Source organism: Lepidochelys kempii, chromosome 7 (genome assembly GCF_965140285.1).
Source record: "Lepidochelys kempii isolate rLepKem1 chromosome 7, rLepKem1.hap1, whole genome shotgun sequence".
Lineage (NCBI taxonomy): Eukaryota > Metazoa > Chordata > Testudines > Cheloniidae > Lepidochelys > Lepidochelys kempii.
The window spans coordinates 94793256-94815064 of record NC_136386.1 but is presented as its reverse complement, the minus strand read 5'-3'; the positions used below and the strand labels follow the sequence as shown (position 1 = coordinate 94815064).

Sequence of the window (21809 nt, the reverse complement as noted above, 5' to 3'; positions counted from 1 at the left end):
GTCCTGTACTTGATGGCCAGTATTCCCTTGACTTCAGTGGGACTACTCACATTATAAACAGTTACACATATGGGCCCCTAACCTGCAAACTTGTGTGCATATTCTTAATTTAAATCAATGAAACTACTCAAGGTAGAAAAGTTATACATGTGTAAGTGTTTGTAGGATCAGGGCCCACCTTAAGACAAGAGGTGACAAGTGGGTGTAGCAGTCTGAAGGAATGGGGAGAGGAGGAGGAAGGGTAACAATGACAGGAACCCAGTAGTACACATCTATATGTACTATGTGCACATCCAAGCAGATGGTTTTGAATCAATATTACCCCCGCAACTATAACATATAAATAATCATATAGATAAATTAGCCCTTAGATGTCCTGTCTGTCCATGTACCTAGTCTTTATCAGCTAACAGTTTCCCATATCAAAGGAGAAGTGCATTTGCCACATAAGCCATACACTGTTCTCTTTTTCTTTTTTCACTAACTGTTCAGCAACTGAATGATCCACCTGGTGTTTATGAACATCCAAACGGGACATTGTCACTTCCTCCAATGCAGGAGCATGTGGTGCTAATGATAGTAATTTCTCCCAGTACGTAAGAGTGAGAGTGTCACTTCTCTATTTGGGTCCACAGCAGCATGTTGTTAGCACTGGGGTGTTCATTTATTTCCTCTGCTTCAAGTATGCACATTTCTTGCAAGGTTGTAAAAACACTGTCAAAGAAAACGTTCCTGTTAGGATCCCGTTTACTGGACTTTTTAACAGTAGGATTAGCCTTTGGAACTCCATGGCTATTCCTTGTGATTTAAAATTATTTTTTTCTTTAGAGATAAATTCTTTCACTGCCTTAAAGTGAGACTGGTGTAAATAGCTCAACCTTTAAAAATATTTTTAGGAGATATTTGCCCATCCAGCAATGTGTAGAAGCTGGATAAAAAAATTATTAGAAAATTGAAAAACACTGCTTTTTCAAAGTCCTATAAATCTAAAATGTTTAATTCAACTATTCTAAAAGTTCCCTGAAATATACTTATCTGTGCAGAGATTATGCACAGGCAGAACATTTCAGGCAGTACAATGGTTTTGGGTTTTCCCAAGAAACTTAGAGGTAACATTTTAAAAAATCATGTTTATAGTAGAAAGTCTCTTAGGACCCCTCTCTGCAAACACTTATGCAGGTAGATTCATTTACTGAAGTCAATGGAACTTCTTACCTGCGTAAAGTCATTCATGTATAAGGGCTTGTCTACACTACCAAGTTTTGTTGACAAAACTTATATCAACACCCAGAAGACAACAAAACAAAAAGGGAGTTCACACTTGCTCCCTCTGTCGACAGATCATGTCCACATTGGGGACCTCATTATTGACACGGTGAGCAATGCACTGTGGGTATGTATCCCACAGTGCAGCGCTGTGGGAAGAAAGAGCTGATCGCTGAGCACCTTGGGATTCTCTCCGCGTCTCCCACAGCCCCCTCAGCTGCCGTGAGCAACATCATGAGTAGCTCTGTGAGCTGTCCGTGCTGAGGCATGGCAAAGCAGCACCGCAGTCTGCCCCACTCCCCCTGCAGCAGCAGTCCGCCTGCTGCGGTCCTCCTAGCGCAGGGCAGAACAGGAGCATTCAAATGATTTGCTCTTTGTTTGTTCCCCAAATGGAGCAGCCCACAGATACTTCCCGGAGCTCTGAAAGGGGAGGGGCACATGCCTGCAGCGCAGCAGAGATCACAACACTGAGCAGAGCAACCAGGGCAGGCATTGTGGAATACTGGCGGAAGCCAGTTCTGTCGACAAAACAATCAGCAGTGTCTACACTGGCTCTTTGTCGACAATAAAGGGAGGGGAAAAGACAGAAGTCTCTCATAGTGCAAGAAACCCACAACAGACAATTATACAATAACATAACCATAAGGGAAAGTTCCTTCCTAATCCCAACTGGTTGTTTTATGCCCTGAATCCTGAGGGTCCTTTAGAATGTTTTACCCAATGTCTAAACTTTTTGTAACCCTCGAAATATAATAACTTGTGGCAATGATTTCCCCATGTGAACTATATATTCTATGAAAATGTCTTTCTTTTTATCCATTTCACTATTGCCAAACTGAACCATTCAAGTACCTAACTACTATCAAATCACAAGATTGTCTTCAAAATTGAAATTTTAAAAAATAATATATTTTTGACGTTTTTGTTTTCTTTCTTCTTGTTGAGCCATTAGGTTTTCCAGATTTTCTCAACAGCCCTGAAGACTAGAAGCTTTTTTAAGTTAAAGGAGATTCTCACCTAAACATAGATCTGAAGGAGCTGGGCCTTATGTCAAACACCAAATATTGAGCGACTTGCAATAAAATCATGTGAGAAATGTATTGCCTTTTAATTTCATTGAGTTCTCCCTTGTTCTAGTGCTATCAGTGCTATCAACAGTAAGGGAAGTAAATAGACAGGTGAAAAGAAAGTGCATTATAGCAATCCAAGTTAGATACCAAAAAATCATGGAAGACCATGGTAATACAAGGAAAAAACCCTCCAATTATAGAAGAAAGCATTCTTGGAACTCCTCTGCTTAATGAGAATTCAGAATCAAACCAAAGTCTAAATAAGGTGACCATATTTTCCAAAGGGAAAATGGGACACCACACAAGACTGGTTCAAGCCCCCCACCTCCACCCCAATGGGGCTGGCCCAAGCCACTCGCCTGATCCCCCTTTTTCCCCCCATGTGAGGCTGGGGTCACTGGAACCCCCTGCTCCCCCTGCAAGAGGCTGTTGCTGGAACCCCCTTGTCCTCCCTCCCGCAAGGAGCTGGCAAATCCCCTCACGCCCCCCAATTTTTCTCTGCACCACACCCCACTTTTTTGACAAAGATGGGCATTTGTTTCATTTGCTCTTGCCAACTGATCAAGTTGGCAAGAGCACATGGGACAACTGCCCACCTTTGCCAAAAAAGTCAGGATTGCCGGGACAGGGCTTAAAAAAAGAGACTGTCTTGGCCAAAACAGGATGTATGGTCACCCTAGGTCTAAAGGAATCCCTTGATCATGAGATACTTTAGCAAAAGGGAGGTATACCACATCCAGCCTTGTCTGGATGAGTCTCAACAACCCACTTCTCATCCAAGCCTCTTCTTTGATCAGACACCAGGAGAGCCAAGGGGCTGCATCTCTGGGTCTGATGAAAAAGACAAGGAAAAGCGATTTCAGCATAGTCCCCTCCCCCAAAAGTGTCTCCCCATGTGCCCCAGTGGCTCTTATATGAGAGCCCTCCTCGAAAATGAACAATTGCATACTATCACCTTCTGTATCTTCTTTGGTTTTTCTGATACAAAGACTTATATTGCATAATGGGTAGCATCTATCCTCACTTGCATTGTTTGCATTACCATCTACCTTTTAAAAAAACTACTCTTCCCTAAGTAAGGCAATTGTTTTTTCTATACACACACCTATGCCCTCATCACAAGCTTAGGTCTCTCTTTATTCATGGTTTTGGCATACAAGTCATTTTGTATGATATGTCAGTCGTAAGGCTTAATGAATGTGTCTATAATGCTTGTGGCACCTTAGAGACTAACCAATTTATTTGACCAGAAGCTTTCGTGAGCTACAGCTCACTTCTCAGGAAAGCTCATGCTCAAATAAATTGGTTAGTCTCTAAGGTGCCACAAGTCCTCCTGTTCTTTTTGCGAATACAGACTAACAGGGCTGCTACTCTGAAACCTATAATGCTTGGATCAAGTGGGGGAACCGTTAGGTTTTCAGGTGAAATGATAAAACAAATATAGGCGACAATTACACAAACACGTGTTTTAAGGCGTGGGCACTGCAGTGTTTCTGGAGCTGAACCCCCGCATTTTCCAGCCAACTCAGAATTCCTCCAGTTCAAAGCGCAAGGGCCCCAGGGAGCTTCTCCCTGAAACCTGATCCGACCTTCTCTTTTGCCCCACACTGCAGGCAGACCCGCACCACGCCCTGTGGGCGCGGATTACTCTCCTGCCAAGAAAAAGCAACCACACGTGCTCCCACAGGTTCCCCCCCTTCGTTGCCTTCCCCAGGCTTTGCAACTTTTTCTGGTGCTTTGTACGCGCCCGTGTGTGTTCAACCATTACTTATCTGTAGCACGGCGTGTGTGCGCACACACTGACACGACCAGCCCCGAAGCGGCCGGCAACGCGAAGGCAAATCAGGCTGCTCACAGCCGAGTCTCGCGCCTCCCCTCTTCCCACGCTTCCTCCCCCCAAAACCTTTCCGCCTGGGCGGCTACGGCAGCTCAAGGGGTCCAAAAGCTGCTTGCATGTGGCAGGAGAGCGGAGAGCGTGTGCTCCCGTGAATGCTGGGCCGTGATTGGCGCTCCGGGGCCAGACCACGATGTAAAACGAAAGTAGATTGGCAGAGGCCCAGCGGCATGTGCCTGCTGCCTGGCTTTGTATACACACTTGCCTGCTCAGCCCTTTAACAATGGGCGAGGGGCGCTGCTCGGCCCCAGGGCAGAGCTGAGCTCCGGGGACGCGCTGCGGTGAGATGCCCGGGGAGATGCCTGTGGCTCTCCTGCCGGCGGGGCTGTGAGCGGGGTAAGTGGCGGCGGCGCTGGGAGCGGTGGGGAAGTTGCCGGCGGAGGCTGCATGCCAAGCCCTTTGTTGTGTCGGGAGCCAGGGAGGCTGCTGCCGCTGCCGGGACCCCCAGCTCCTCTGCGCGCCCCGCTGCACCAGCGCCCCGCTCGGCGCCCCCTCTGCTGCCTTCCCCTCCGCCGGGTTTCCTCCGGGCAGGGTCGGGAGATGAGGCTGCCCCGGAGCGATGCACCCGCCTGGGGGAGTCTGTGCCCCTCCAGCCGGCGCTGGTAGGAAAAAGGGCCAGCTCCAGTGCGAGGCTGGAGCGCAGCCCCGCCGGCATCCCGGGGTGGGGGACACCCGACGCTGCTCCTTAGCATGAGGTGCCCCGGGGGGGTCTCTGCACTCTGCTCCCCCCGCCCCGAAACGTGCAGGACTATCAGCTGTGGCCGGGGAGCGGGGCTGCCGGTGCCTCCCCGGGGGGAAGGGCCAGAGAGCCGAGCGTGCTCCGGGGGGAGAGGAGTAACTGGCTGCTTTTAATTGGGTGCAAATGAAGAGGGGCTAGGGCGAGAATTAAACCGGGCTCTGCGGCGGCTTCCTCCCCTCTTGCGCAGGCTTCGGCTGCTGCCTTTCGCCGTGTGCCGCTGTGACTCTCTGCCGTCCCGCCCTGTCCCATGGAGCTGGAGGGGCAGTGGTGGAAAGGACAGCTGGCTGCCGACATCCACCAAGCGCTTCGCTACAAGGTACGGTGCCCAGGGCTCTTCGGCGACTTTGCCGCAGAGGGAGCCGGAGCCCTTCGGGCTGCGCGGGCGGGAGGCTCAGCTCTTCCCTTCCAGAGCGGCAGGAGAAGGGACGGTCTCAGACAGTCCCTAGAAGGGAGTGAGGCGGGCAGTGCCCAGGGCAAGGCGACTTACTGTTCCTTTTGTCTCAGGCCTTTATCGCTAGGCTCTTAGAGGATTTAGCCACGGGGATCCTGTGTCTGGGCATTTTAAGTCCACGTGCACTGAAATCTTAAAACTAGCTTCTCCATCTGCAAAATGGGCTAAGATCCTCCTAGGAGGGTTGGGAGGACGGATTCATTCACTGGGTTTTTGCAAGATGCGTTGGGCTCCTCAGCTGCAAGGGTTTGCGTATGTTCCCACTGTCATTAAAGTTAGATAAAGTAAATTGATACTTGAACTGCAGCACTTGCTTGAACTGCGTTTCGCCCTCTCAGTACATAAAGACATTGATTAACATGTGACAGTGGAGCTGGTTGGCTCCTTGCGGGCAAGGGGGGAGGAGGAGCTAAAAGGCTATTAGAGGGGAGGCCAGTGCTAGAGGTCTTAGTAGAAAGTTCCCCACCTTGTTAAGAATGCGGACCCTAATTTTCTGGTACCCTCCTTGGAGGCAGGCTGCAAAATAAAAAATATAGTAACCTCCAGCACAATTACTATACATCAGTGCTAAATTTTGTTGGAAATCTATTTATAACAGAAAAGGAGTACTTGTGGCACCTTAGAGACTAACCAATTTATTTGAGCATAAGCTTTGGTGAGCTACAGCTCACTTAGAAGCTGTAGCTCACGAAAGCTTATGCTCAAATAAATTGGTTAGTCTCTAAGGTGCCACAAGTCCTCCTTTTCTTTTTGCTATTTATAACAGTCATTCTTTCCAAATCTGCTATATAAGAGGAGAATAAACATGCTAGTTTAAAGTCAGGTTAATTGAAAACTGCATGGAAAAAGACTTGACTCCAGCAGAACATATGGTAACAACTGAACTGCTGAGATATGTAATGCCTCTAAGTATACACTATCCTGATTATCTGTACTGAATCCTGAGTATTTACACAACTGACCAGGTATGCCCCTATCTGTGCCCTTTGGTCATGGTGCATTTGGCCCCTTTTTGGGAAGTATTCATAGATCCAAGTTTAAACTATGTTTAAAAAAAAAAAAGTTGAGATACTATGTAGAAGAATGCTCTATAAGTGGGTGCAATAACAATAAGAAATGTTAGGGCAATCCTGTTTTGAAACCCCTCTTAGCTGTGAGCTGACTCATGTCAGTGTTTGCGGATATTGCTCCTTGATAATAAGGCTCACCTTATCACCAAACAGTTGTAAATAGGTTAACAATGATTTAACCTAGTAAAAATGTGGCTAAGCAGTTTTGGAGATTGCATTAACTTTCTTGATGGCCTGATCACTTCAGCAATGCGCATTACTGGGCCCATGTAGAAGAAACAACAACTAGTATAATAGATTCTAATTACAAATGAAAGTAAATAACTTCTGATAACTTTAATACTCTTTCAATTTGAAACTATTTAAAGGGGTGGTTATTTTAAAGATAATCATATGATTTTAAAACTCTAGAATTTACCTTACACTTGTGATGTGCAGGAGGTTAGACTAAATGATCATGATGGTCCCTTCTTGCCTGAAAGTCTATGGATCTGTAAACTTTCCAGTTATCTCAGCTCTACCTGGTGTCACGGAATAGGCCCCCTACTGGGAAATGTTATTACAGTAAGCATTATAATCCCAAACCATATCCAATCTGTGTTCCAGAGTGTAGCTCTTTCTGTCTGTTTATTTGTGATAGTGGAGATCAGCTGTGTTGTTTTCATTGCAGTTGCCTGGAATTCTGCTTTCCACAGTGAAGAACACCATGCTAGCAGTTAAGGCTCTTGTCCTTGAAACATTCTGCCCTTCAGAGTCTGAATTTTTTTATAGTCTGACTATGCCACAAGGGTTTTTCTTTGTCAGTCCGTCATTATGTTCAGTCAAACCTTATTTGGCTTGTTTGTTTCTAAGTTTTGGGCCATGTTCTATTTTAAATAATTGTTCTGTAGAATCTAGATACTCCTTATATAGGTGTCATAAGATAATAAATAGTCATCCCCAGCAAGAGAACAGTTCCACTATGTGAAGATAAATAGCAAAATCGTGACCGTGCCTCCTAAAGCTGCTTTGAAAATTCCCTTATGTATTAACCCAGTCAGTTTTCATATGTATTTTTGGCAAGTGTATTTGCATAAAAATAATAGTGATTGTACTACAGCTATATGCTGCTCTCTGTCTAGGAGCTGAAGCTTCCCTCCTACAAAGGCCAGTCTCCCCAGTTAAATCTGAGAAGATACTTTGCAGACCTGATTGCCATTGTGAGCAATCGTTTCAGACTCTGTCCCGCTGCACGACATCTTGCTGTCTATCTACTGGACCTCTTCATGGACCGCTATGATATATCCATTCAGCAGCTACATGTGGTTGCTCTTTCCTGTTTACTTTTAGCAAGTAAGTATTCTGCACTAATTTAACTTAGGTTCTTGTACCAACTAAAGGATCATTCTGAGGTGATCAAGCAGATTTAGGAGGAAGATTATGTATAAAAGATCAGCACAGCTAAATTTGGTTCAATATGCGGGCCTCTCTCAAGACTTTCAACTTCTGTTGGTATTTGGTGAAGTGGGGGAAGGACACTAAAAGCTACAATCACAGATCCGTGTTTACATCACAAATATATTAAGAAGGAATTACAAGAAAACGAGCCCTCTTTTTAAAGGCAGTCACCTGCTACCTCCAAATTGCCCAGTTATACACAGAAAAAGGAGAAAAGTCTCATCTGTTGTAGATGCTGAAAAGACACCTTGAATGTCACTTTTGGATTTATATCATTTTGTGAGAACTAAAATATGAACAAAATGGTTACAATAAACGGGTACCTTCCACAACTGGGAGAACCAAGGGAATTAATTCGGTGGACTGAGTCCCGCTGCTACTGAAGAGTCCTTATTTGCTAAAAGAACATAACTTCACCTTCTGTAGAAAGACTGTAGGAAAGGAGGAAAGTGTGGTGAAACTGAGGTAGCAAAACAGTGGCAAGTTCTATAGAAATGTGGCACTTGCATCCATTATTGCTGGGCTTTTACACGTATAACTTCACTTTAGGTTAAAACATACAGGTATGACAAGACAAAGTCCAGGACAGGGTGGAGCTGCTGCTATTAATTATTATTATTATTTATTAGTATTACTGCAGCGCCTAGTTCTAGTTTGGAGTAGGATCCCATTGTGCAAGGTGCTGTACAAACACAGAACAAAAAGATGGTCCCTGTCACCTGGGACTTACAATCTAAGTATTGATAAACTTAAAAGGAGGGACAGTTGTGGAAGTCTACATAAATGACCATATGCATTTCCAGATACACATGACTGAAACTCACTTGATTTAGACTGAAGGGCTCAATTTCTGCTTGTCAGTTACTGAATTTAAACATACCCGTAAACACTGAAATGTACATTAGAGCCTCTATACCAAGTTGATTCTTCCTACTGCACTTTGAACAGGGAAAGACTTTTCTTTTTTTTAAAAGCTTAAAACTAAAGGTGCACTCTTGCACTATTATTATCGTTTATTATTATTATTATTAATGGTACTTTAGCAGTTACCGGGGTAGGTTTTAGGATAACTTAACGAACAACAAGAAGTCATTTATGAATTACAGTCAGGCTACACCATACCATCATCAGTATTCTCTCTCTCTCTCTCTCTCTCTGCAAATGGCTCTTGTTTGTGTGAGAAACTATAAAGAGACAACAGGAAGTGTGACACTGCTGTAATATCCTATAGGTTGCATAGCAACTATCTGCTGAAGCTTAACCCTTAACAGTATGTCCCTCCTCTCTTCGGCAGAACCTTCCCATCCAACTTTGCATGCAGGAGCCTATTTGACATGGGAAAACAATTGTATAGCAAGTGTTTTCAATGAAAAATACCCGAATGTTAACGATAACAGCAAATGCGGTTTCGTGTGTGTTGTACTCATGTTTCTAATTGTATTTTTCTTCCTCTCCCCTGCCCCAAGGTAAATTTGAAGAAAAGGAAGACAGCGTCCCTAAGCTCGAACAATTGAACAGCTTGGGTTGTATGACTAACATGAATCTGGTATTAACAAAACAGAACTTGCTACACATGGAGCTGTTGTTGCTAGAAACATTTCAGTGGAACTTGTGTCTCCCAACTGCTGCTCACTTCATTGAATATTACCTTTCTATTGCTGTCCATGAGACAGATCTCCACGATGGCTGGCCAATGGTTTCCTTAGAGAAGACCAAGTTATACATGGCAAAATATGCTGATTATTTTCTGGAAGTATCTCTGCAAGGTGTGTTGCATGGTTTAGTTAATGCAACCTTATTTCTTAAATAATATTTGTGTCTGACTCATCTAAACAATTTTTGTGTCTGTCCAGATCATGCATTTTTAAATTATGCTCCTTCGTTAGTGGCTACTGCATGTGTGGCGGCTTCAAGGATTATCCTACGTCTCTCTCCAACGTGGCCAACTCGACTGCATCGTCTTACTGCATACTCCTGGGACTTCCTCATTCCATGTATTGAACGACTATTAATGTAAGCTAATGGTGGCTTCTCATTTGTAAAGGCTCTGTCTCTGTAACAGCATGGTATATTTAAAGGATACTTACACTAAAAAACAATATGTACAAAAACAGTACAGTTTACTTACTAGTGAGTTTGTGCAGCATCTTTGTCGAAAGTACCCAGGTACTGTACAATATTTATTAAACCAACCAGTCAGTCCCTCTCTGCTTTTCAAAAAACCTCACCTGACCTAACTCCTTCATCCTTCCTCCTCTCAGCAAATAAAATACTCAGACAAAACCATGACAGAAGAAAAATATATGCAGCATGATCACCAAACTTGGGCTGTGGCAGGCAGTCAGGTAATAAGTTCAAAAGATTGGAGTACGGGGAAGCAAGGGGAGGACTTCCACCTGAGTGCCTTTGGGGTGCTGTAGCAGATCTCAGCTGTTTCAAATGAACATGTGGAAGCAGACTCCTTAAATAACTGGCTCCCAATCTGCATCGAGCTTTAGAGAATTGAATTTAATAGGTATCCCGTGAACTGTACTGAGCACATGGGAGGTCTACTTAAGCCTCTGGAATTTAGAGCTTTCTGAGTAGAGGATGCTCCCAATGGAGCATGTTAGAAAAGTGTGGATAGTTATGGAGGGTCCCACAGCTAAGAGGGGAAAGCTTGCCTTCTCATTATTTATAAATGGAAAAACTGCAGGCCAGTGTCATCTACATAGCAGATGTGCCAAGGGATCCAATGGGACCACAAGACTGAACCATACTAGAAAAGGGTGACGGTATATCCCCAATTAATCAATTTCATTCTCCAAGATGAATCCCTAGGCCACCAGCCTCACTTCCCTCTTGTTGACATTTGCTCCCATCCACGTCCAAACTTTGGTTAGCACATAAAGAACAGAAAAATCTGAATCCAGACTTGAAGAGAAACTATCCTCTCCATGCAGGTGGCACTCTCTAGCCCATAACCCATCTCCCTTTATGGCCTTCATACTGTACCCAGTAATCACGAGGTGTTACAGCATCAAACCTTGTGGCAGAACAAGGATACCAAGAATACCATTGGCGAGGGAAAGAACATACTCAATGCCTTTCTGGAAGGGCTAAGAGGAAGGGGAAGAGTGACTGCAGGGTCAATCCAGTAGGGCACCACGAGCAAGTCAGTAATCCCTCATGATCAGTAGTATCAATGACTTGGAGAAGTTGAGATGGTCACAATACAATCATTCATTGGTGGCTAATCTGCTCCTAGCAAAAATGTCACTTTCTGATTCTCCTACACTGTAATGTTGTACTAGCAAATGGTAGTGTTCTGACCTCTTTATATCCAAGCATACTACTTTCATTAACTCTTAAATGAAAATGCTTCTCTTCACATTGTAGCCTTTTAAAAAATTCATGGCCCTAACCTTTAAAATCATTTAAACTTCCTAATGTACATCTTTAAAGAATATGAATTGCTTCTTCAATGGCCTTTTCAAAATAGTTTTTGGTATTTAAAGGCTGTTACAGCTTTACAGTTAGGATACTCTTAAAACTATACAAAACATTGACTAAAATGGTCTTATTTTCTCTTTGTATTCTAGTGCACATGATAATGACGTAAAAGAAGCAAACAAGCAAAAAGGACAACATGCCCAGCCTGCACAACACAGTGCGTTTCCCACCCAGAGTCCCACTCCACAGCAGGCTCATGTTCAACAACATGTATCACAGTATCTCCAGGCCCATCAAGCTCCATTACAGTATCACCAGCAAACCTCACAACAGCAAAACTGTCAGCAGATGGTGTCAACTAGTCACACATCCTCTTACCCACTGCAGTCTTGCCCTGCTGGCTTACAATCCGGCGTTCAGACTCGAGGTCAGATGCAGACTGGTGCTAGTATGTCACTAGCAGTTCCAATAGAAGTGAAGCCATGTATAAGTGTCTCGTACAACCGGAGTTACCAGATCAATGGACGGTATCCTTGTATTACTCCCTGCTTTGAGAGGTGATGAAAACAAATTTAGATACCCTAGGTTTTTTTTGTCAAACCTCAAATAAGTTTGAGGGCAACAATCTAAGTAAAAGTAGCACTCTTTCCGGAAGGAAAACAGCCGGATTGGCAACCGATTAGCTCAAGTACAGAATCTGCAAAGAATGAGCATGTAGTATGTTTTCTAAAAGGAATGTGTGCATGGCAGTCATGTGCTAATACTTTTGACACTCCAGTGCACTGTGTGCTCTTAACAGCCACCTTTGAAATACTGGTCAAGAGAAAAATGGCTGTGGACTGGCTAGAGACATATCTTTTAATGAAGGAGATATACAGTATTACTTTGAAGAGGCCATATTTATGCAATACTTCCATACAGTACTGAATAAGATTTACTTTTGGTAAATTGAAACTTAAGAATTCACTGAGCAATGGGCTTTCCCAGAAACACTGGGGCCACGTAGAGAGAAACAAACTTTCATTGACTAAATCAGTAATGCAATTACTTGTCGTTTTTTTGGTCATACACTTTACATTATAAGAGAATGTCCAATTTAAGGCACTTGAGTTAACTGACTCTTTTTATTGTTTTTAAATCTTGTGCCTCACAGGACATATGTTACATTTTTTTTTCCTTTTGATTCAGATGTTTAGAATAACACTTTCTCACTAACTCAGGGAATTATCTATTCAAAATGACTCTGTGCTGCTTGTGTGTACACTTAACTGGGTGTAATCCAGGGTGGTATTTCAGGGCATCTACAGTGCAGAGTACCAAAGGGATTTATAAGTGTATAAAGTAGAAGTGTAGTCCTAACTGCTCCCTGCCACCCAACACTCTTGTGATCAAATGATTACAGAGTCGTAGTAGTTTCTTTTAAGTTTAAGCTGAACTAATACTGTACCAGAACTCATGTAGTAGCGGTTGTGATAATTTTATTAACACAACCAATACAAAATAGCCTCTAGTTTTTCAGTCTATAAATTCTCTAGGCAGAAAAGGCACCATTAAATGCTTACAAAAATTCAGTATTTCGTATGTCAGGCTTGGTGCAGGGTGGGGGGAAATAAGTTCTCAGGTAATGCCGTGGCAGCTCATTCTTCTACTTTACAGAAGTCCCACATTGAAGAGCAACATCGGCATTCTCACTGCTGGAACAAAAGTGTATTGCTAGATCACAGGCAGGATGCTTATTACATAGCTGTCTGAGCTTTAATATCACCCACAAGTCAGATGGCCTGAGAGTAGGAAGCTTCACTCCTCCAGCCCCAGAGGATGAAGGTGGTGGTGAGGATAGTATATTTATGGAAAAGTTCCTTGTTTACAAAATCAGGCAGTTGACTCTCCCCCTGATCTGATATGGGAGGGGGAATTGATGGAGAGAGCCCTACGGGCTTAAATGTATGTTTGTTTTTTGTTTAATTTCTAATGGCAGCACTTAAAAGCATGGTTAAATGGCAGACAGGAGGCAAGACCTTCTATTAACTATATGATCAGTGGAAGTTCACGCACTCTGTATGTTGCAAAGAATATTGGGAGTGGGGAAGAAGCGGTGTTTGACATCACTATTAATATGGAAGATTAACTTGGGAGAGCGGGCCATCCTAAAATATTCAGTAGTTGAGGAAGATACTTCTGCTTGTTCTGATGCTTTTCCTGGAGCTGAACCATAATGTTTCAAGAATCCATCCTTTATTATGGAGGAGAAGAAATCCTCTGTGTCTATAATTATTTTAACACATCCTGTTTCAAATAGTCCTTATTTCATGGGGAGAGAGGTGGAGTGGAAGGTTGGGAGAATGTGTAAGGAGGAATTGAGCCTCTCTACTTCATGCTAGAGAATAAACTTCCAGGTGAGCACAATATCACCTACTTTTACCTTCTCAAAGAGCCACCTTTCCTTTCCCCTCCTTCCCTCCCCCAAAATTATTTCTTTTTTGGTGGGATGGGGCAAGCAAGTTTCCTACCTCCTAAAATGCCTGTATTGTTTTTCATTTAAATTTGGAGAGATGGGGAATAGATCCAAAAGGGAAACTGTCTTCCATCTTCAGATTTCAGTTTATTGAAATGCTATGTCCAAGTTTTCAGTGCTCTAACTACCTCGTTTATGTGAATGTACAGTTTTCTGATGGACCATGACTTGAAATAACAGCAGATGCCTGTAGCAATTTGTCTGTAAAATGCATATCTTGGCTAAATGTCATCTTTAATTGTGATGGAGCAGTATAGATTCTTTTGAAATATTAGTAAATCTATCTCAAGTATTTTACATATAAAATTACGTAAAATTAACACTGGAATTATAGGGGTGATTATTCAGTTAGTTAATACTGCAAAGTCTACATATAGTAGGGTATTTTGATTTTATTTTAAGGTATTAGGCTTAACTGTAAAAGGATCCACTACATTTTTTTTAATTTATTATTTAGTTTGTGTCTGACATTACAGTATCAATGAAAATAGAGAAAGGAGCGTGCACTGTGAACAATTTCAATGTGTTATTGAAAAAGGGCTTTACCAGTGTCCATTAAATACACTACTTCAAGTTCTTACTGAGCGAACCAGAACGTGCATTTTATGGCATAATTAAAAATTATCATAAATGCAAAACATCCACAACAATGGAATCTGGATGAGTGCTATGCACTTGGATTTTTTAAAAAATAAAACTAGTTTTGAGTAAATCTGTCTGGTTTGTTTTGTTTTATTTTATTTAAATACCTGAATGACAGATGTGTAACTTCATTCCTACCACAGTTCTTGAACTTGAAGGTTCTCTCCACTGCTCTCCTGTGGCAGGAGTTATAAATAGACTTAGGAATACACTGACAACAAAACAGGAATGAAATTGTGCAGGGAGGGTTTTAAAAAAAAAAATCCACAGCATAAGCCAGAATATTGTACACTTCAACAATATTGTATCCAGGGTACAGCTGCATCTCAGGAAGAAATACAAAAAGTGGTTCTGAAATAGCTTACCAGATCTAGTAAGATTTTTTTTTAAATGAGTCTTAGTGATAACTCATTCTGCCTATAGTAGAACTGTACGGAAAAAGTCAGAATTGAATAGGAAGAGGAACAGCATAGCTTTTGGTGAGCAGAATCCTAAGAAATCCAGAATTTGGGATCCTTAGCTGAAGTTAGTCTCGCTGCCAGAGCTTACCTGTGAGGAAGGCAGAACAAGAACAAGTGATGTATAGAGGCTGAAACATTTTCCCATGTTTGAAATTTTTTATAATTGCTGTTACAGAACGAATCTCTCTCACATCAAGAATGGGTATGTATATGGAACTATTTAAAATGAGACCCCATTAGTCACTGGGCTTCAAATATTAAGCCAATCTAGCAGAATCTGAGTTTCTCAGTCATACAGTACAGGCCATGCTTCACTCTACTTCAGTGTTCTTTCCTGTTGATACCTATATACAGCTGTAACTAACTTTACTCACATGAATATTCTGAGTCCAGCAGGACTACTCATCTGATTAAAGTTACGCTCAGGCATAAGTGCTTGCAAGAGAAGGTCTTTAATTGTAGAAATATAATTGGCCTTTAGTATAATACAGGTGGAAACCAATTTCTGACCAACTATCAAACTAGAATGATTCAGTGATCAAAAGCCATGTGAATATGCAATAATATAGGTTTGCTTTTAAAAGGGCAATGTCAGCTTAATGAAGTCGGTTACAAGGGAGTTGAAGGTAGATTCATGTAATATCCTTACTGGAGTTTCCCTGCCAGTTTTTTTATTTTTACAATCACGTATTCCAGTTTTGTACATGTTAAAGAAGGGGAGCTGAGTAAATGACTGACTAAGCACAATGCTGTCAAATACACAAAAGTAAACTATATAGAGCATTCTTTTCTCTGTTTCCAGTAATAGTCACATTGCTTGTAGTAAAGGTATGTAGATGTTTGATAGCATAAAACTTAAGCTGAAGTATCTTTTCAATGTAGTCTTAACAATAAAGATGCTCTGAGGCGGGGACTTCAAAATTAAGGTCCCATGGTGCGGCAGGTTTCGTTATGGGAGGGATGGTTTTGCCTACACCCTTTAGAAAATGCACTGTCGCTGGATAGGTGAAAATTGAGTGGTTGTCAATTGGAGGCTGACATGTGTACCCACAGAGAGCTAAGGGAAAGGCCTGAGGTCTTCAAGAAGAGCAGATAATCTTGAGACTGTCTGATTCTTCTGGGGACATTCAGTGATGTTGAAGCAAATAGCTAAAATCAAGAGATTTTCTAAGTAACATTCTCTGGTAGATTTCTTCCTGCTGTTGTTAAGGATGGTTTGAATAGCTACTGAACATGTCTGCTCTAGGTTCGACTCCAAATACCAAGTTGTGAGGCAGAGGAAGTCCAGGTTGAAATGTCTGATCTTGCCTGTGTTTTGTGTCAAGAGACCTGGGAAGGTTGGATGCTGATGGGTGGAGTAGTTGACAGCTGGAGAAGGCTGGGGAATCAAAACTATCTGGGCCAGCTGGGAGCAAGGAAGATGATTACTGCCCTGTCCTGCTGGATCTTCCTGAGAGCTCAGGGTAAGTCTTGCTGATGGGTGGAGCAGTGGGGAGGAGGGGAAAGCATATTGTAAGTGTTACATCCATAAGAATAAGAGAGTATCTCCCCTGAAGTCCCAACCTTGAGCCCCCCTGGAGTAGTAGATCTTGCATTTCCTGTTTTCTTGTGATGCAAACAGATCCCAGGAGGAAGACCCCTATTATCTGCATATGGTCTTCACCACAGAATCATGTAGTTCTCATTAGTGGTCAAGGGATAAGTGCCTGCTGAGGCTGGTGCCAGTGTGTTGTGTATTTCTGGGAGGTGCACTGCTGATAGGGTGATCTGGTGTCACATACACTAGTACCACAGATTGACTGCCTTTATGGAAAAAAGAGGCAACACTCATTACCCCTTACTTGTTGATGTAGAACAATGTGGTCATGGTGTCTGACATTACCTGGATGTGCTAGGAATGTATGACCTGTAAGAATTGTTTGCAGGCTTCTCAGACAGCTCTCAGTTCCAGGAATTTTATGTGCATCCTGGACTCCCGGGGAGTCCATGTTCCTTGTGCTGTATGCCCATTCAGGTGGGTGCCCCACCCTACTGTGGTGGCATCTGTGATCAATGTCTTCTGGGGTGGAGACAGTGAGAAGGGGACACATGCACTGGAGAGCATCCTGCACCCTGGGGTGTGGGGAAGCATGACTAACTTGTCCATAGTGTGTCCACTTGGCAGGTGTATTAGCCAAAGCCAAGCTTGTAGACAGTGGAGATGGAGTCTTACAGAAGCTGTCATAAGAACAGGACACCGTGTGGCCCAGGAGGATGAGACATGAATGAACCAACTTTTGTGAGCTCTTTCTGAACTGACTGACTGAATTGTTCATCCACTGGAATCTGTCTTGAGGGAGGTAAGCTCTGGCCCAGACAGAGTCCTGAGGTAGCTCCAATGAATTCTGTGATCTGTGTTGGGACAAAAGTGAACGTCTTTGTGTTCATGTAAATTCCTACTTGTGACAGATATGTCAATTTCCTGCAATACTACTGAAAAACCTTACTGAATGAAGATTACATATCTTTGGAGTCAATTGTGTTAAATGCAAAGATTATATATAATTGTAGGCCTGGATGATCAAAGGACGATAGAGTACTGCAGCAGACAAAAATGATCTTTTGGGACAATATGTGTGAAGTAGAATTCCTGGGAAACATATAGGGAGAAGTGAATGCAAATGCCATCCATAGATTATTCAGAAAACCCAACCAATTGACCCTCACCCTAAGGAGAGAACCATTGTCTGCTGATTACCTGTTTCCAAAGGTTGAAGTTCAAAGGGTCAAGATTTATAAAGAAACAGGCTGATCTGTGCAGTAAGAGTGCTTGTTCTGTGCTGAGGCTATTATGAGCTTGTAACCACAGTAAAAACCCTTGGTGGAGTTTGAAGGATTGACTCCCAGCAGAGCCCCTGCTGGTGTTGGAGGGGTGATCTCTAGTAAGCTTATGAGCATGTGCATAGGTTTTTATTGTTTTAATGTTTTCTCTCTAATGTTTGCACCTTGAGAATAAATGTGCTTGCTTAGAAAGAGCTGTCTGGTGACTTATAACTGTAGGCAATTTCATTATTCAGAGCCTTCAAAGAGTAAGTAAAGTGCAGATGCTGGCCTGATTAGACAGTCTAACTTGTTTTGAATAACAAAGTGTAGGGTGTTAACTGAGCATCCTGAAAAAAGACAGGTCAGGAGGGAGAGACACGGGAGAGGTAACTGCTGAGGAGGTCGAAGCCTATAAGCCGGTGTGCCCTTGTTGGACCATGGAGAGGGAATACAGGTACAGTTGCCCTGAATTATGACTCTAGGAGACTGAGCAGAATTGCTCTTCCATCTTAGATCCCTTGAAGGGTCAGAGCTATAGACAGTGATACAGGGTCTCTAATGCTAGACAGTAGTGCTGTTACCCAGTTCTACCCAGTCTGTAGAGTCTGGATTTGGGATGGACATTCTTTTTAAATATTAAAATAATTACGTATCAACTTTAGGGGTAGCTTTATCCCTTCGGTTTTCTGTTTTATTTACTTTGTAACGAATCAGGGATATATCCTGACACTAGTGATTGTGGGAGATGGAAGAGAGTAATCAATTTCTGTAACATATGAGGATTAAAAGTGTTGAATGGTACAGAGAAATCCAGCCAGATGTCCCTATTTACATTTTTCTATTTGTTTGATGAAATTAAGAGCAAACAAATTTAAAGAAAATACTTTTTCACATAATGTATTAACCTATGGAACTCAGTGCCACTGGATACTTGCTAGTAGTAGTCAAATAAAAAAAATGATTAGATGCCTACATGAATAAAAACACAGTTTGCTGTTATTTTAACTATAATTGAATTTCAAGGACTTGCAGGGATTTTACTCGATCCTGTAAAGCATCCAGTTTTGACCCAGGATATCAAACTAGAGGGATGATGGGTTTGCTCAGCAATTGCAGTTCTCCATAATTCCTACAAGGTGGAGGCATGGGGCAGCTTGAGGTGGCGGCTATACTCTTCTGTTATGTGGATAAACAGCACTAGTCTACAGTGCTGTCAAGCAGGCAACTTTCACAAGCATTACATCCCTTGCACTTTTTTTAAATTAAATTTTGTTTCCCCTCATATTTCACTGCTGTAAATTTACTAAAGTCAAATTTGAAGAATTAGTTTCTGATTAGTATATGATAAATCAGGACAGTCTAAATCTTTGTACTAAAAGTCTGCTTAAAAAAACTGAAAATGGCTCTGCATGTCATTTAAATGAGTCACTTACCAACTGTGGTCTAGCTTCTAGTACAATAAATAGAATGATCTGACATTCTCCAGCTACTCCTACAGTACCACCTTCAAACTGAACAAAATGCCTTTAAACCAGTTGGTCTGTTCTACTCAAGTAGTCTCAAAGCAAGGGCTGGGCAAAACTTTTCAACAAACTTTTTTCAGTGGAAAACCATAGGTTCATCAACACCAAAACGTTTTGCAAACTTGTGTTGATTTTGCTGAACTGTTTCTTTAGAAAAAACCTAAAAGTGTCTGAAAAACAAACATTTTGTCTGGACACTTTTTGAAATGAAATGTTTTTATTTTTTGTTTCAAGATGATGGTATTTCAAAATTTCCTTTATTCTATTTTTCTTTAAGTTCTTGAAATGGAAATGAAAAATTTTTATTTTGGCTTGAATGAAACAGTTTCATTCAACCCAAAATGATTCTCCCCTAACCCCCCGGCAACTTTGCTGAAAATTTTTTCTTTTCAGTGTGACCTGAGACTTTTTTTTTTCCCCCAACTTTTCAAAATTGCCAGTGAACCAAAAAAATTGTTTGCCCACCTCTACTCAGAGTACTGCAACAAAACTGGTTTTCTCAAATGCTAAGGGGTTTACTATCTTTCTCCTCCTGGACCCTGTGAAACTGAAATAAAATAGTATTATTAAGGTTTCTTTGTACATTTCTGACTTGGAAGAAGTAATTGCATGTAGACTGTAAATCTGTCATCAAAACTGTGCCGCCTTCTTACATTTGACTTTCCTGAATGCTCACAGTCTCAACTTTTGCTTGGAATACTGTTGCCTTCTCTAATTTGCAGAGGAAAATTTCACATTATGTCCTTAACAGAACACAATTATATACCATAAGAGGGGTAGATACCACCTCTCAATAAACCAAAGAAAATTACCTCCCTAAAAAGCAGCATTTATTTTGAATTTTGCAGCATCTATCATTTCAGCAAGGCTTCTCTATGCTTGCCATCCAGTCCTTTATATATTATTTTGGTATTCAATTGGTCTTTTAAAAACACACACACATTTTTGCCTTTATCCTAGACTCTGCTAAATGCCAGCAAAACTTTTTCTTTAAGAATGTGATTATACACAGAAAATTCAACTAGTTCATTAGGCACTAAAATTCCTTTGATATGGAATCCAATATGACTGACCCACAAAGCCCATTGATATACCTTCTATTCCAGGGGTTCTCAGGACAAACTTTTTGGTGGCCTCATACTTTTTCCTAAAATACTTAATTACCTTTAGGAAAAACAAATAAATATGCACATATACATGTCCAAATCATTGTAATTTATTTATTGCTAGGTAGTAAATTGGCTGTTAAAAGTGGTATTAACAAACATACAAGTATCACTTTTCACGGCGTACTTACCTAGTCCCAGCAAACCTGGGCACAAATTAAGCAGGGGCTAGGGGCAATTGGAGTGGCGGTGCTGGGGGAGACATCGGGGGCCAGAGTGTGAAGCCCCGTAGCCAGAGCCCACTTCCCCACCACCCCAGGGCTGAAGCCCAAAACCTGAGCCCCATCACCCCTGGGAAAGAAGGGAACTCACCAGGTGCCTGCTCTGGTGTTGTGCCCCAGCTGTCTCCAGAGGGGGCAGGGCCCAGCACCTGCTTGCAGCCCTAGTAGCCAACACCAAGGCGGTGCATCCAGGAGCAACAGGGAGGGTGAGGGGGTGCTGCTTCTTCCCCTTCCCCACCACGATCACAGCCCAGGGGGCTGTGGCCACAAGAAGAGGCCCTGGTGGCTGCATGCGGCCATGGTGGCCACATTAATTCCATCTTCTTCATTAAACTAGCTCTCAGCTCCTTTCTAATTTCTTCAGCTGTCTTAAAGAAACTCTTGCATATGCTGGTGTACCTGAGCTGACCATGAAAAGCAGATAGGTGAGTTCTGAAAACTGAAATATTGTATTACATATGCATAGAAAAATAAAGAAGTGAATGAAATGTAGTTCTTGCATAATAATCAGAAAAGTGCCTTAAAATCAAAATCGTTATTTGATTACTTACATTTATAAGGTACCTATCATCACGGTATGATGTTAGTTTTGTGATAGGTCTAGCATGCACAATACAATGTGGAATTAGAGTTACATAAAAGACCACAAAGGATGGGTCATTAAAATCATGGACAAATAATGTACTTGAATCCCTTGACCTTCAAATACCATTACTAAATATGAATTACACCTATTGCTTAGAATTCCAAATTTGTCACACATGCTTCTCAATTGATATTGGAATAATTAGGGAACTGCATTTTGGTCTCAAGAGCAAAAGGTTTCATCAAGCCTTGTGATTATTTAGGACCACAGAGAGTCTGAGACAATTGGTTGCAAGGTAACACTGCAGTTTGAATTATTTCATCCAAAGTTTCAGCCGCTTCCTTTAAATTGCAGTTCAACTCTGGTATTTTAGTGCATGTACAAATGGCAAAGTGGAGTTTCCTGTTTATTGTCTCCAATGACCTCCAAAAGTCCAAATCAATTCTGCTGTTTGTAAGCAAAATGATTAGGTTTTCCTGGCTGCGGGTGCTGCAAATTCAGCCTGGAAGTTAAAGGTTAAACCGGTTTCTTGCT

The 21809-nt window shown here is 42.1% G+C and overlaps 1 protein-coding gene across 2 annotated transcripts; it reads left to right on the top strand.

Annotated features, from left to right (window-relative positions):
- The first annotated feature begins 4457 nt into the window (after positions 1-4457).
- Positions 4458-12446, top strand: CCNJ (cyclin J). 2 transcript variants are annotated; one of them, XM_073354940.1, is made up of 6 exons: positions 4458-4566; positions 5157-5285; positions 7612-7822; positions 9394-9693; positions 9781-9940; positions 11509-12446. In XM_073354940.1, the coding sequence occupies exons 2-6, from the start codon at positions 5217-5219 to the stop codon at positions 11918-11920; spliced, it is 1152 nt and encodes a 383-aa protein (XP_073211041.1). In that variant the 5' UTR covers positions 4458-4566; positions 5157-5216; the 3' UTR covers positions 11921-12446. The 2 variants fall into 2 exon arrangements, with proteins under 2 accessions (XP_073211041.1, XP_073211042.1); XM_073354941.1 differs by lacking the exon at positions 4458-4566 and having other exon boundaries at positions 5043-5285.
- Positions 12447-21809: the final 9363 nt, after the last annotated feature.